At 35.9% G+C, this 17062-nt stretch overlaps 1 protein-coding gene across 1 annotated transcript in view; it reads left to right on the forward strand.

Moving 5' to 3' along the window:
- The window catches only part of spon1 (spondin 1), a 51542-nt gene that overhangs the window by 33910 nt on the left and 570 nt on the right, over positions 1-17062 (forward strand). Inside the window, exons 7-15 of the mRNA XM_005813524.2 lie at positions 4367-4431; positions 8252-8453; positions 11241-11381; positions 13784-13859; positions 13988-14170; positions 14895-15065; positions 15192-15359; positions 15530-15694; positions 16717-16983. Of these exons, the coding sequence (XP_005813581.1) occupies positions 4367-4431; positions 8252-8453; positions 11241-11381; positions 13784-13859; positions 13988-14170; positions 14895-15065; positions 15192-15359; positions 15530-15694; positions 16717-16983 (1438 nt within the window). The remainder of the gene's footprint in view (positions 1-4366; positions 4432-8251; positions 8454-11240; positions 11382-13783; positions 13860-13987; positions 14171-14894; positions 15066-15191; positions 15360-15529; positions 15695-16716; positions 16984-17062) is intronic.

Below are 17062 nucleotides of genomic sequence, written 5' to 3' on the forward strand. Positions count from 1 at the left end.
CTCAAATGAGACTATGGTTGGGCTTTTCAGCAAGAAACAATGCAGTGGATTGATGTAAAACAACTATGAATATGTAGAAAAGAATCGAATGCTTCCTGTTGAGTATGGGTTGGTGTTGCTGTGTTCCTGTTTTTCTTCCAAAGGTGCTGCAGACCCTGTCAGAGTGCATGGGTCATAAATAACATGTGAATTAGACCTCTGGTGATCTCTGTCAGACAGTTACAAATGGATCATTATTGGATCTACCAACAAAAAAAAAACATTTTCAAAACATATAACAAAATCTTTTTAGCCAGACATAAAATCAACCTTCCTCCATGGCTATGTCAGTGCTCAAACCTAAATCCTATAGAAAACTTGGGCCATGAGCTGAATAGGAGAAAGCGCATGAGTGAATTAATAATCTAGAGAGATTGCACAGATGAATGGTCAAAATCCCTTTCTCTGTGAGTTCAAACTTTTTGAAATTTTCTACAACCAAAGTGTGGAAAATGTGGGTAAAAAATAATGAGAGTATTGTAATAATAATGTAACCTGTGATTTTTTTTCAAACATAAATATGTTTGATTGTGTCAGTTTTTTACCCAGTAAGTGTATAGAAATAAAAAGGAGGATTTTTCTTATTTTATCAATTTGAAAGTTTGATGTATATTGAGGCTTTTCACACATCTTGCCACTAAACATAAGGGACGCTACCAAATTTTAAGTGACTTCAAAATCCATGTTGCTGTTGTACAAGGGAATTACAAATTGTTGACACAGTGATAGAAAAGTTGTAGCTCAGCTCATAAATTTTGTGGTAAATCTGTATAAACAAACTTTATTCATATTAATCAGGGCATATGCATATTAAACCTCTAATTGTAGTTAGTGCAAAAGGGCAAAATTAACCATTTCAGGACTTCAACTCTATCCCTAACAGTTTCTTATTTGCAATGATGTCAGTTTAAATGTAGTTTCTTGCCTAACAGGGAATTACACATGCTAAATCAAGCATCACAAATGAAGGTTCACTGCGCTTGTCAAGATTAGATGGGAATTATTCATGCAATATGAATCTGTTCCCTACAAGATGATGCCATTTCCACTGCTTGATGTGTCTTCACTAATAGATTCAAGCAGTTCTATATTCTGGAAATGACTCAGCTACCAAAAATCTCTTTGTGTACATGCTCAAACTATGAGAAAAGATAGATTTGTTTTTGTTTGTTAAATGTTTGAAATTGTGATGTGTTCTTATATGATTTCTTTCTGTCTGTCCACAGTAAGCTTTGCAGTCAAATTGGCAGCATAATGCGAACAACTGTTATGAGAAATAAATCTGGTTTCCTTCCCTGTCTGAAAATGTTTTTTATGGTGTTTCTTGATAAAATAAGCTCTTATTTTAAGTTTTCCAACAGTCTTCCACTTACAGTAACTTATGTCTGTTGATTCTTAGTGAAGGTAAGATGCATAGCCTGTAATATAATTTTTAAATTGAAAGAGGTTAAAGGATCAAGCTAATTTATTTGTAAGATTGTAAGATGTAAAAACAAATCCAAACTTACCTGACAGCCATTCGGTTCTTTCACTTTTTCATAAAGATCTGGAGGAGCTCAATCACAGGATAGGAGATGGTCAAGTTGCAAGCTTGCAGAATAAAATGAACTCCACTTTTGTTATGACTTACTAGTATCTCTAGTATGATAAAACATTTGTAGGAATAACTTGACTTACACTTGACACTGCAGTCCTGAAAAGCTAACGATTCCACTTTACTGGTTCTAATGCAGCTCAGATGTCTTATTCATTTTCATGATGTTTTGGCAGCATCTGAGGCAACCTCACAACTATGACACAAGCAGTTTAAAAAGTCCAGATGAGTGGTGAATGTGAATTGGCCATGCAGAGGGATTCTTGACGGAACTAAAGTATGACCACCATGCACAGTTGTCCTGGTAATGACAGAAAAAGAAAATATGTGAGGGTTGCTAAGGTTTTCTGTGCCAAAGGGAGAACCATGCACTACTTGGCTATTACTTTTAAAGAATTTACCCTCAGCTCACTGTGAGCCAATTTCATGGCTGATATCCCCAGTGTGAGGGAGTACGACAGGTCAATTCTCCCCCAGCAGGAAAGATTTGGACTTGTGGCTTCAGGGGACTCTGACAAAAGGTTCACTTCCAGCTCATGGTGTTTCTATTTAAAAAGGTCAGCATCAAAATTGTGCATAATTTAAACTAAACACATGTACATAAATGTAAAGGTTCATTCTTCGGTCCCTGATGGGTGTGTATATTTTCCAAAAGTGCTAAAACATTCTAAAACAAGCTTTTTATGTCTATTTGTACATAGACAATATTTTTTAACTGGAATAAAATCTCAAGTTCTGTGAAGGATTTCATGGGTTGTATTCCTATCTGGATATGCTAATTCTAAGTCACTTTTGATCTATGGTGATGTGATTTTTAGGAATCTGATTGGATGTTTAATTTGCAATAGAAGACATTTTGTATTTCCTGTCAAAACGGAGTCAGTTCAGGAGATAACTGTCCTAAATGAAAAAGCAACACTAAAACCAGAAGTTGAATTAAACCAATCATTTTATGATGGTGACGAATGGCTTTCAATATCGAGATGATCACTTTTGTGTACAAAATTGATATGGATGCTATTTTAAATAATGATTTGAGCTGCAGTGTTTGTCTGCTGTCAATGGCAAAATTAAAAATGACTCATCGGTTCTACTTTACAAGATGCACCAACACAATAGAAAGCAATTTTTTATCACTTAATTCGTTCCTGATTCCTTAATTGAAAAACAGTTAAATACATCTGTGTATACAAGGCAAAACATTTGCTTCTCATTGTCAGAATAGACATGAATCACTTTACAATTTATTCATTTAACTGATGAAAAGGTTTTAACCTCTACAGTATAATCAGTGAGTAGTGACATTTATATTATTACTTAAAAGCAAATGTTATGGTAAGGATAGCTATTAAATATAACTAACTGTAACTTTGTTAAATAAAGAGTTTAGCCAATCTGTCCTTTGGATACAAGATAAAGAAGTAGGACTTTAGACAGTTAAAATTTTCAAACTCAACACTGAGTGATTAAGTGAACAAATACCTGAAAGAAAATGTAGTAGACAAGATTTAAGCATAATGTATTAGAAGACTTTAAAAAGCCTGAAGTAGTATTAATATATGCAGCCAGCACAACAATGCCTCTTGTTCCATTGAGATTTGTAGCAAAAATAAAAAATTAGTATGTGCAGAAGATTTGGAAAAAGACAAGAAGAAAAGTGACAGGTGAAAATAATGGTTATGCCATTGCTATCTTTTTCAATTTGTGAGTTTTCGCTTTTGTACAAGCTTAATGATCTGTTGCATGTATTCATATCATGGTGGTAAATATGTAAAATTACAGCCATTACAGCTAATACTTATTACAAAACAGTGATGGATTTTTTTCTTGTTTGCTTAACTTTTTTATCCTTTAGTCACTTCCTAATGCATTAATCTATTTGTTCTAATGGGTATATACATCAGAATTTTGCTCTTTTCACTTTTTCTTTCATGAAATGTCCAGTTTGAATGAGAATACTTCATAAGTTTAAGGAACCCCCAAACCTGTAAATTTTATTCTAGCAGAAGCCCACAGGATTACAACCTCTACTGAATTAAAATAACACATTTCATTTTAAGGGATTTTCTTGATCTAGTTGTAAGACCTGTGTGCATAAAAAAATGTTTTCTTCATTTAATTGGTGTTTTTCAAAATTCTTACTTTTCTTCTTCTGCTACTTTGATCTAGTTAAACCTATATCACGACTGAGTCCAGGGGGGCTTCATAGAAACATTGTAAACCGACAAACAAAACTCATAGTTTATGTTTATATTTGGCATATGTTCTACATTTTGCAGCTTTATTTTTCAGTTGTTCACACATTTATGGTTCACTTAACAAAAGTTAAGTGAACTTTTTGGATTGGAGGAAGGTGTAACTCCAGTTTCAACAACCATGGTTAAGCTCCAGAATACTTTATTGTAGGGATCCCTGCAGGAATTTTGCAGTGACTGTCCACACAATCTGTTCATATTTTAACTGTTCTACATGCATCTACCAGATATGTGACTTTTTTATTTTCCTGCAGCATGATGGTTCTCTGGTTTCAGGTGGCTGTTAATGTTCAGTTTTGTTTGTTAAATAATATATCACATTTGAATGGCTAAGATGCCTCATCTGCTCCTTCTCTATTGTTACTTCACCATCAGCTTATGAAGTGTAAACATTGATTGACCAGTCCTCCACTGTCACTTTTGTTCAAAAAATAACTTCTTTGTTCTTGACCCAGCTTGTATTTCTTTCTTGTCAAAGGGTGATGAAGTCCTGACAGTCATCAAGATGAAGGCTCAGTGGCCAGCCTGGCAGCCTCTTAATGTGTGAGTAAAATTAGGCCTTGAAAGTAAATTGCTTTTCACTCTATTTCCAGTTTTATAGGTTTCATTAAAATGTCAAGCCTCTTTCTCTCTACCTATCTGACCAGCAGTATTTTGGATATGTTTAGCTTATTTATAACATATCTTTGATTGGAAATATCTAACAACTTGATAAAACAAAGTGATAATGATATATATGCAGATTTTAATCGAGGTGTGTAGCTCAGAAATATATTTGACATCTCGCCTATTTTCAGGTGATTACTTTGAATTGATTTGAGGTCAAAACAAGTATGTTATTTATACTGAATCTGGGTAAACCACAGAACATTTTAGAATGCTACTAAGTGAATTGGTCTTATTATGAAAAACTCTATAATAAGTTAACTTTTAAAAGTTAAATTGAGGCTGTATGGTTTGTTTTTTCCCCTCAAAAATATCTATAACATCCACTTTTTAAAACTGCAGTTGTTTTCAAAGTTGCCTCCAAAGTTTGCTGATTAGTAAAAACTCAGTAGAGCCTTGAAACTGCCAGCTACGCTGGTTTTCAGGGTGCACGTTAATTTTCTCCCAGGTTCATAGGAGCCATTTAATTTTTTATTCATGAGAAAAACAAAAACCTTTTTTGACTCAGTTTGTGGGGAGAAGTTTGAGAATGCGAGCACAGCGTTGTTTCCTCAACTGCAGGGGGCTCTGTCAGGGCCACGAGATCAGTCTCCAATCTGAAGAAAACAGCCTAATTAGAAAAACCTGGGCTAACAAGTGAGCTATGTGATGTGGTCCATATGCTTTCAATAATAACTTTCCACAGGGACCGTATGCAGCATACAAAAGTGATTGTAGTGTGAGAAAGGTTAGTTAGACACAAGGAAAGGTATGAATATTTTGTGTCTGTAATTAAATGGAGGATTTCTTTCCCCAACAAACGTCTGAGGAACGGGTCAAATTGACATTTTGTTTACCTGAATGAAAAACATGTTAAAAAATTGAGTCGTAAGCAGTTGAGTCCATTACCTTCTTGTCTGTCTTGCATTTAAAATTTCTGTTTCATATTCATATCTGCAATCTCTAAAACTGGACATACTTATGTATATAACAGTGTAAGTAGCACAAATAAATGTATGATTTTTTTGTGGGGGGTTTTATTAGGGGTGCATATTAAAACATGGCATTTGGGTTAATGTTGGTGAATATGACAATATGTATTGCAATAAATTATGTAACCAAACAGTGTTAAAGTTTTATTGCCCGGCAGTCTGTCTAGAAACAACCCCCCCCACCTCCCCCAAAACAACATTTAATTACTTAGTTACTTCTTAGCAACATGTCTATTAAAAAGGTTACAATGAAACAACTCTTAAATTTTAATGTTTAGCAGACAATCTTAATAATTTACTAAAATATTTTTTGTCAAATATATAACTGTCATGTAGACACCTGTCATCCATCCATCCATCCATCCATCCATCCATCCCCTTTTTTCTTGACAGCAGAAGAATTCAATCTTGTCCTGAACTTTGTCATAGATTTCTTAATTTGACTCCTTTCAGAAAAAAGCGTTGAATACATTTTGTCTTTTTAGTGCTGCAGAAATTTAACCGACAGCTATAAATCTGACCAAATAGTCAATAAGATCAGTCATCGTCCAAACCATTTGAGTTTTAAATTAATTATCTTTAGCACTGTAACCTGTGCACATTCTTGTGTAGCAGATACAGTGCAGAAATAGCTCCCTTGACTACACAGTTGATTCAAAAATGATCTGGCCAGTTTGTTACTTTTCTTTATCAGTTCTGTGAAAATCAGAAATTTGTCAAAGTGGAGTGATAAACTCAATCTTGAGAAAGCACTGCCTCTGACAACCACTTTCATTTTTGCCCCATATCTTCTCTCTCATCATAACATTATTTTCCTCTTTTAGTTTCATCACTGAAGCTTTTTTCATTTATCTACCCTCTGTGTGCACCACAGCTTCCTCCGTTTTTAACGATTAAACTAGTTTCCTGACAGCCTGAGTGCCTTCCCGACACTCATGCTGACTCCCTGTTCTCTCCCACTCTGCTATGTCAGGCGTCATCCTAATAACCCAAAGACTGCTTTGGTGTTCCCTGATTTATATGTGGTTAGCCGCTAAAAAGAAGAGGAAGTAAGCTGTCAACAATGCAAAGTAAAGATCTTCTTTGAAGAACAGAACGCAGCCTTAATGAGCAACATTCAGCGTTTTGGGGTTGATAGCAGTGGATCCTATCTGTGCAGAGTAGTACATCAAACACTGCTCCACTTTTTGAAAAAAATGAAAAGTTTTCCAGTGAGTGCTATAATTGAAAATTATCATAAAAAAGACAGTTCTTTGGTAATCCTTAATCCATGGCAAAAATACTTTTTAAATAAAGAATTGTCAATACTAGTGACCTTGTCTGATACTGTATGTTGTCCTCAGAATTAGTCTTTCACTATGCAGTTAATGTTGTCTTTATTAATGATAAAAAGAAAAGATAGCTTTGACATTCTCACAAGAGTTGTCTGTATTTTCACATAGGAATATCATAGTTTCTAATTTCTGTATCAGCACTCTCCACAAAAGTCTAAGCAAGCTTTTGAAGTTATTACATCTTAAAATTAAGAACCATTTTATTTGGGCTCACTTGTCTAATTATCTCACTTATTTGTTACAGACTTGTTTGTTCCAGGGCTTAATTTTTGTCTACTTTTCTATCATTTATCTTTAAGATTGACATAAAGCTTGAGTGTTCACTAGAGTGGAGTAAAGAAGTGTGTTTCTAGGCAGTAATGCCCATTTCACGTCCTCCAAGACAATCATTAATGGACTATGCAAGGACAGGGCTAAGCTGGTCACGTGGATGTAAATGGGCATGATGAAAGCCAAGGAGTGACTGTCTAATTGTCTATGTTTCAACAAGAAGCTTCCCATTTCTAATTAATCCTGTATTGGCTGGGAAATGTCTTGTAATTAGTTTAGCTGTCAATCATTGAGCAAGACAGATGGCCAAGGATGTGTGTGTGCGTGCTCGTCGGGGTGTGTGTGTGTGTGTGCATTTTGCTCTTGTGCTGGAACAGAACAAAATGGGGTTCATGCGGTCTGGTACAGGGAGTGTAAAATATGGCATCTAAATATATGATGTCTTGAAATGTTCCACATTGCAAGAGAGCATTGTTTAGTTTCATATTTACTGTAATGATCTCAACTTTAATTATTACTGATGTTTCAAAAATGCATACAACCATAGGTTTAACATTAAATAACAACCACTGAGCTAATTTAATTGATTTAATTGATCACCTTAACGTACTGTATGTTGTCTCATGTACCTCTGTTGGTCATTTAGCCTGTTTTACATTTGAGTCAGGTTGTGCTTCTAAAAATTGCTGTTATTTAAGCTGGAATTTTCCTTAATTGCGTTTTTCATTTATCCTTTATGTGAAAACAGCTGATTTATAAATTATTTAGGCTATGAATACGTCTTATCTGTTTACTTGATTTGTGCATTTGTGAACTTCTAGAACTCCAGCAGTCTATGTCAGGGAATCTTTATTGTGACAAACATAGGAAATGTGTACCTTTCAAAATGCATTAGGTTTAACTAAATGCATCATTTGGGTTGTTTGGGGCAACCATCTCTCATTAGTTGCTCCAGTGCAGCATAGCCTCAGGATGCATGAGGGACACCACATTTGTTATGCCAATGCCTTGGAATTATTTCAGCTTTCTGTTAGGATGCAGCTAACAGCTGCTGCTTCTTTTTTCCCCCACTCAAATCCAAAAAACTGCACTGGTTCACTTAGTGCTAACTCTCTTAATCAGGCGTGCTGCCCCCTCGGCTGAATTCTCTGTGGACCGAAGCCGCCACCTTATGTCTTTCCTAACCATGATGGGACCCAGTCCAGACTGGAACGTGGGACTGTCTGCTGAGGACCTGTGTACCAAAGAGTGTGGTTGGGCCCAGAGGGTGGTCCAGGATCTGATCCCATGGGATGCCGGCACTGATAGCGGTGTGTCATATGAGGTCAGTGCAAACATTTGTTTATGTGAATGTTAATTCCAAGAATGATCCATTACATTGATGAAGGGGTCTTACCGTGAACACAAAATGGAAAAAAAAGAAAAGTTTTTTTAGTTGTAATTTCTAAAGTTGCAACAAATCAAATATGAGACATAAGTTATTTGAAACAATTACAGATCTCAGATTTTTTTTCCAGTCTGCAGTGCGAAAGGCTGCACTTGTTCAGGGACAGCCTGAGCCAATTTACTTAGAAATACAGTCAAAATATTAGCATTTATTACTTAAAGCCTTGGCTATTCACTGTCTAGCAAAAATAAGCAAACAACCTACGAGATTATACTCACTTTAACAAACAACTATGATCTTTCATTAATAAAAGGGAACAATTATTTGTTTGTTTTTCAGTAATTTCTCGTGATCAAACTTGTGGCTGACCTTAGGTTAAAAGCCATCACTTTGCCTTTCTTTTCAGTCTTTCTCAAACTGTTTTTCACATTTATTTTACCCTTCTTATAACCTCCCTCCTCTCTCACATCACAAAGTAAGTCTGACTTTGACCTTGTCATTATATCGACCGCTACTTCTTCATCAGTCTGTCCGACCTCATTCAAAGTCAGTTGTTTTGCAAAGGTTTGTTCACTTCTGGTATAAAAAAATAAATTATAGTTTATTCTGCCATCCAGTCTACCCATAACAGCCGTAAGCACTGCTCCTCCTCCCTCACAGAAGTCACTCTGAGGTGCTTTCAGCTGTACTCTCCAGTCAGCACTAACAGATTAGTCTGTAGGTTTTGTGACCACATGTGTGTGCCTCTGGCTGATCCCGTGGGGCTCATAGGCAGACACATGTAACTCTAGCTACCCCATACACACTCACACTACTTTGAGCAGCAGTTTTGGATCTAAAAACCCCTTACGTCCTGATTGTTAAATTCAAATGTTTTATGCCTTTGTGAAACATGTATAATAAAAGGCAAGTGTTCTGAAAACCTGCAGTTAAATATTATAGCTTGACCCACTGATATTGCTTTTTACTGCCAGTACTCAGGCCCCCAGAGGGAGTAATTTGTCCATAAAAGTGATGCAGTCACTTCAACAAGAAACATCTGTGTTGTTGCTTTATTCTGTCATTTTCAATCCAGGTGTAAAGGACAAAATAATTGCTAAAACACAGACACATTTTACGTCTAACTTCAGATTCCATGTTACAGTCATTTACCTCTTAAAACTGTGGATTTGTACCTAACTGCCCCTGTCACCATGTATACCCCCAGTCCACCTTCACTGCTGGTCTGCATTCCTTTGGTCTGCTAAACTATTTTTTTGTGAACATAAAAAATCATACATTCCAGCTTTGAGGAACCTTTCAGGAATACTGCCATAGGCGGAGAGCCAGCTTTTACGGACAGTGAAATTTTAGGGCTATATGTTCACTGCTAGGAAAAATCAGTTATGTAACATACAGCCAACAAAACTGGGTGCAGATGCTTGTTAATGTGCCTTAATCCTTCAAAATACAGTTTTGATTTGTGATTGGGAATCATGATCCAGTTTTGTTTGGCGTTTTGAAATGTTGATACAGTTTCATTTTCCAATAGAGTAATACACCCACATACTGTACATATCCAAATGGTTTTGGGATAAATAAAACATGCTAACATTAAGCTTCTCAACTGACCTTCCCAAAGCCCTAATTAAAAAAAAAAAAAAAAAAGTTTCCTATGATGAAAAGGAAACCAACTGGTAAGGATGCAACTTTCTTAAGGCAAGTTTAATAAAAAATATGTGTGGTAAACCCTTTTCAGATAAAAAAAGATCCAAAATAAATAAAAGTGTGTGAACCAGTATTTGTTTTCAGAATTCTAATAAATTAAGCGTACAATTATGTCAATTTTCTTCACCACTTTTAATTGAATAATTGAAACCCTTCCTTTCTTTCACATGTTTGTTGTGAGGGAGATGTTGCAGTTCGTCAAAGGATTGTGGTATCATTAATGCAGTTTTAATTCAGGATATTCCAACATTCTCAGTTACCACTAAAGAAATATCAACGTTTTCAGATTGCAGGAGTTATGCTCAGTACTATAAGGTGACATTAACCTCCATCCCAAATATTTTTATATTTTTTCATATTAAATAAAATGTCAACTGTAGCTGCAGCCCCTTTATCAGGGTGACCACAAAACATAGCTGTATCATTCTAGAGAAGTCCTATATCCACAAATGCGTAGTGAAGCAGAGCATTGGGAAGTTGTGGCTATTAAAAAGTGCGGGGACTTTGGCTATCTGGGACAAAGTCATTAAAGGCACAGGCCTGTGACAGAGTAATGAGATCTATCCTTTGTGTCATTACTTTTACTATATCTTTTAATCAGTGGCCACTCACTACCATTTCCCCCATCGTTCTCCTTCTCACTGAACCAAACAAAGCTGCTCTCTTTTTTTTGTTTTCCCCTCTGAGTAGCCTCGGTTGGGGGGTGAGGAATGGGCTGGTCTTATTCCTCCAGACTGCCTCTGGCATTGCTTCTATCAACCCCATGCTGGCAGACCTTTACTGTTGACTAATAAGAGAATCTCCCCTGTAAAGTATGCTGCTCTTCTGCTGCTGCTCTTTGACTTTGAAACTTTTACTTTGGGTGACTTTTGTTAGTGTCACTTTGAAACTCTGTACTTGTTATACTTGTGCAAATGCTTTTTTTTATTATTATTATTACTCTCAAAATCCTGACAGTGGGTTATTTTAGAAATCCTTTGTTGCCCATGTGATGTTTTTTTCCCCTTTTTGTTTCAGGCTCCCAACAATCCAACTGCACCCCCAGACAAAATCCGCCCTCTTACCAGTCTGGATCACCCTCAAAGCCCGTTTTATGATCCTGAGGGAGGTGCCATCACTTCTGTGGCAAGGGTCATAGTGGAGCGTATCGCCAGAAAGGTCTTTTTGCCTTCCCTATAGATATATTTCCTGAAATCTCATGGTTTTTGCCATGATACCAAATAGCAACAGCCCAATTTTCCATCATGAGTTTCTTTATTTTAAACACAGCTTACTTCAGGGGGCAGAATGAACTACTTCACCCCAACCACCTCTTATGCAGATTTTCTTCGTCCTTATGTTTGGCTAGACAGAGTTTTGGACACAGTTTTGTCATGAGTCATGAATTTAGTTTACTCAGGCTTAAAACATGTTATGGTTGGTCCATTCCACTGTTGCTCATTTCGTAGGTCTAACTATAGAAGTATTGTCAAGACAGAAAAACTATTGTTGAATGTTTTATGATAGAGAGTGTGCATTAGCACTGACATTTTCAACTGAAATTATCAAAACAAAATCAGACTTTCTTGTTGAGCCAAAGTTGATTTAACAGGCAGAAAATTTCAGCATTACAATCTCTGCAGTTTTATTCTTTTTACTATATCACCTCTAAAGAAAGACACTGTAAATCAGTAAAAAAAACAAATCTTTTGTAAAAACCTTTAGGTTTGTTTTGCATTTGAAAGTTAAAAAACAGAAAAAGAGCAGCATGATTTGAAAATTAAACTGAATCAAAAGGATATCCTCTAGTTTCTAGACTGGCATGGAATTTGCTATCACCTATAAATGCATTTAAATCAATTTTCTCAGATTATGCAGCAGTATTTTAACTCATCTAGTCAACCAGTTTTGTTGGACTAATGTAATGTTAATGTCAGCTTTGTGAGAAAACTCAATTTTATAGGAGTTCTTTGCTGGGCTGCAGTTACTCATCTTTCAGGCAACAAAGAAATGTTGGGTCAGTAATTTTCTTTCTTTTCACTCAAGTTTGTAAGAACCACCAAGTAATAAACTGCATAAAATTAAACAATTTATTGAGCTATAGAAGATGTAGAAGTGATATTTTATGCTTCTTATGTCGACTGACTTGTCTTTGTGTAATTTATGAAGACTTAATGAAGAACTTTAGTTCTTCACCGCACATTTTTAATATCCACTTTCCAACTGAATACATATAGGCTGAAAGTAAAAAAAAAAATTACTATTATAACATGTTCAGCTAAAGCTACTAGCTAGACTGTTTGGTAAATCAGACTCACTTCAGAAATGGTTTCTCATCTATAGAAAATATGCCAGGCTCAGTGTTTTTTGTTTGTAATATAAATATGATGACATATGAAATCTCAGAACAAGTACATGCCTCTGGAGACAACACAATTCATAAACGACTAATGATCAGAGTTGTTTTGAGTGCATATTTTAATTTTTCTAGTTCTTGTCCCTATGGATTTGCAAAACCTTAATCAGATTCCTCATTCAAACTTTTTTGACATTTGAGACTTTTGTCAGTAAAATGCTTTGATTATAGAAAATAATAGGCAACAATGAAATACATGGAAGTTTTATATGAAAAGAACCAGAGCACCTTCTCCAAAATTTAATGATCGCATGACTGGCAAATATGCAATAAATAAATAAATAAAAATAATAATAAGAAGAAAAAAGATAAATAAATGGCTTGGGGGTATTTAATGTTAAATTGAGATGAAGACATGAAAGTTTGCAAATCATATATAGCTGCTCTGCCAGCCTGTTTAAATGGATTGATTTTCTTCAAATTTCTGTACATATTTTCAATATTTTTGGTAAAGTGCCTTGAAAAGACATTTGTTCTGAATTGGTTCTACTAAAATTAACTGAGTACAATTGAATTTAAAATGCATCAGAATCTGTCAATATCTGTTAAAAGTTGCTTTGTGTTTACTAAGGCCAACTGATCCGCTCAATTCTTGTTCCTCTCGTGATGTCATTGACCAAAATAGATACAAAACAATATGAGCTGTTTCTTTACTGTGGTTTTTAACTATTGTAACATTTTAGAGATCCGGCAGGGAACAATTTATTTACTGTAAACCATCTGTATTTTTACTGTTTGTGCCTATTTCTTTGGAAAATAAATAAATAAACCACTGAATAAAATATTTAAATTTCCTAACATATCTCAGCTAATTTAATTGGTTGCCTAAATATTTTATTTTAAAGAATTTAAATTAAAATGCTCACAGGAAAAAAAAAATTATTCTACTTTAATTTGGTTTGTTGTTAATTCATTTTTACCAGAAAATCCAACTGCTTTGCAGAAACTGACACAACAGTTGTTGTCCTCTAGCGGCATCTAGAGGCAACTGTGGGGACATTACTTTGTAATTTATGGCATCAACACAAATTACACATGCAGAAAGCATTTCTGTTTTTTTCAGGAGGGGAGACTTTTACAGGTCACCTTATGCATAATAATGTGTAGAGCATTATACATTTCACAGAGCAGTTTGCTTATGTAGTAATATGTTTTTTTACCCCAGGGTGAGCAGTGCAACATTGTTCCGGACAATGTTGATGACATTGTAGCAGACATTGCCCAGGAGGAAAAAGAGGAAGGTATTAATACCTTTTTTCTCTCTCTCTTTTGTTACACCCCTCTGCGTCTCCGCCAAGCACACACTGAAATAAACTTAGTTGTGTTAGACAAATGTGTAAATATGTTTTCTAATTTTTCTGTGTTGCAGATGATACTCCAGAAACCTGTATCTACTCCAACTGGTCTCCATGGTCAGCCTGCAGCTCAGCCACCTGTGAGAAGGGGAAGCGGATGAGGCAGAGGATGCTGAAGGCCCAGCTGGACCTGAGTGTCCCCTGCCCACATACTCAAGATTTTGAGCCGTGTATGGGGCCTGGATGCAGCGATGAAGGTCAGTGTGAAATGTCTAGAAAAATATGCAATGCATACACAATGCACTGTCTTATAATAGTTTTCTGAAAAGTGAGCAACTAAAAAACTGATTTTTTAGCAGATAAAAGAAAGATACATTTAATATTGCCCACAACAGAGTTACATCAAATCTTAGCTGTTTTAGAATATTGTTAATATTGATTTATTAAATATGAAACTCATATATAGATCAATTCAACTCAGTGCATCACATTTTAAATGTTTATTTTGTTCACTTTGATGATTATGGTTCATAGCTGATAAAAACCATAATGTAATTCTTCAGAAAATGTGACTATACGGAAAAACAATTAGGGCAAACATTTATTTTAGCCAAAACAGTTGACCTGCTGAAAGTATGTTTATGAATCAGTTACTTCAACTGCGCAGCGTGGCATAGATTTTCTGTGGGGTTTAAGTCAGGACTGTTCACTGGCCAATCAAACTCACTCATGGTTTTTGATGAAGGTATTGATTCTTTTGGAAGTGGGGACAAGGACTGCTAGAAAACAAAATCATATCTATAAAGATTTTCTGCAGATAGAAGTATGAAGTCCAGTAAAATTCCTAGGAGACAGCTGTGCTGACTTTGGATTTGATGAAACACATTTTTAAATTAAGTTTTTAATTTCTCTTTTTCACCTACACGGAGTCATTGGCACTTTCAAGGACTGACATTTTGGCTTTGTCCCTGTTCTGTTCAGATGCCTCCACCTGTATGATGTCTGAGTGGATCACATGGTCTCCATGTAGTGTTTCCTGTGGGACAGGCACACGCTCCCGAGAACGTTATGTCAAACAGTTCCCTGACGACGGCTCAGTGTGCACTTTGCCCACACAGGAGAATGAGAACTGTGTGGTTAATGAAGAATGCTGTAAGGTTTTCTTTCCAGCATATCTAAAAATTCTTCAGCACATGGAATGTAATATTTTGTTTTAATGTACACTGTAGACCTAATCTAAAATGTTCATTTTCCCTGTCTTAACCTTCTTAACTTTAGCTCCCAGCAGTTGCCTGGTTACTGAGTGGGGTGAATGGGATGTCTGCAGTGCAACTTGTGGTCTTGGCATGAAGAGGAGAGAGCGCATGGTGAAGATGCCTCCTGCAGATGGCTCCATTTGTGGTGCAGAGGTTCTAGAGGTTGAGAAGTGCATGATGCCAGAATGTCGTAAGTTGTAGTACCAAATCTTTCCCAACCTGTTAAACCATAAGCATGCTGAAAACTGTCTCCATTTGGCACCAACGCTTATAACGTAGGGATTAGGCTTTATTTGCAGTTCTTACCAAGATGTATATTGCGCCTTAATGATTTTGTATTTTATTTTTTGTAATAACTAGATACAATACCATGCTTGTTGACTCCGTGGTCTGAGTGGAGTGACTGCAGCGTTACATGCGGGAAGGGTTTGAGAACACGCCAACGTATGCTTAAATCTCCTGTGGAACTTGGAGATTGTACAGAGGAGTTGGAACAGGTGGAGAAATGCATGTTACCAGAGTGTCGTAAGTATCAAATGTCCCCGTTTGAACACCAACACACACTGAACCTATGCATTCACAGTTCATAGTAGCTTATGCAAAATCTGTTGGAAACAAGTTCTGATAACTTTGTGTACACATGTACTTTAATGATGAAGTTGTTCACATTTCTAGTCCATCATCTGCTGCCAAATTATCTTGGAGTTATAGAATTTGCTGGTACATGTTAAAGGTAAGATGAACTAATTGCTCAAGTGCAATAAAAAAAAAAAAGCTTGAAAGACTTTGTGTATTAAACAAGAAAATATAATGACATTGTATTTGTTTCAGCTGTAACACTGGTACAAATCCAATTGAGTCCAGGTAAAACAGTCTATACATTTTCAAAAAAATTGCAGCTTGTGAAAAATGTTTGCAGAGCAAGAAATGCAGAACAAAGAGTAATATCTTTTTTAGGGTGTAAGATGCTGTAAACTTGTGTTCTTGAAATGTTGCAGAGAAAAAACACCAAAAAGAAAAAAAGAGTTACTTTTAAAGGAGATTTAGCTGGGATACTTTAAACAGACAAGTGATTTACATGGGATATTTGACATAATTTCAAAATATATTTGTAAGACACTGCAATCATTGCTGCAGTATTACTTCATAGGACGCAACACCGAAAATGTGGGTTCTGCTGCATTCATTTCAAATTTGTAAATTGAGATTTGAAAAAGTAGTTTGAGCTTCTGTGTGTGTTAATTTCTTACACATTTTAAAAAGGACATTAAACATATATGTGTATACTGCTCAGAGCTGTTTTAGCAGAGGATAGTATTGCAGTCTAAAGCATGTAAAAGATGTTGTGCAAATTGTGCCAGTTTGTTAAATTTATTTTGCTTTTTAAATAAAAATATATATATATAATTTCTATGATGATGGCATTGGAGAGCAAACTTCAAATACGTATTGATCTCGAGATCAGTACATCAGAACAGCTTCTTAAAGATCTCCACACCCCATGCTTCCTTCCTCTCATTTTGCTGTGCTTATGTCTTTATCTTTAGCCATAGACTGCATCATGTCAGATTGGACTGAGTGGTCAGAATGCAACAAGTCCTGTGGTAAAGGTCACACTATCCGGACTCGCATTGTCACCATGGAGCCCCAGTTTGGTGGAGACTCCTGTACTGAAACAATCCAGAGGAAGAAGTGTAAAATTAGAAAGTGCAGTCGAGGACAAGCCAACAGTGACGAGAGGAGACGACGCAAGGAGCAGCGTGAAAAACAGAGGAGCAAACAGGGTAGAGTTGAGAGTGCCGCTGAGCATCCAGGTTGGCATTTGACCTCTAGTCGTTGCAATACAATAGAAGTATTTTTAAGGATTGATAATTTGCTTGAACTACTGTTCCT

The sequence above is a fragment of the Xiphophorus maculatus genome, chromosome 4 (genome assembly GCF_002775205.1).
Source record: "Xiphophorus maculatus strain JP 163 A chromosome 4, X_maculatus-5.0-male, whole genome shotgun sequence".
NCBI classification, from domain to species: domain Eukaryota; kingdom Metazoa; phylum Chordata; class Actinopteri; order Cyprinodontiformes; family Poeciliidae; genus Xiphophorus; species Xiphophorus maculatus.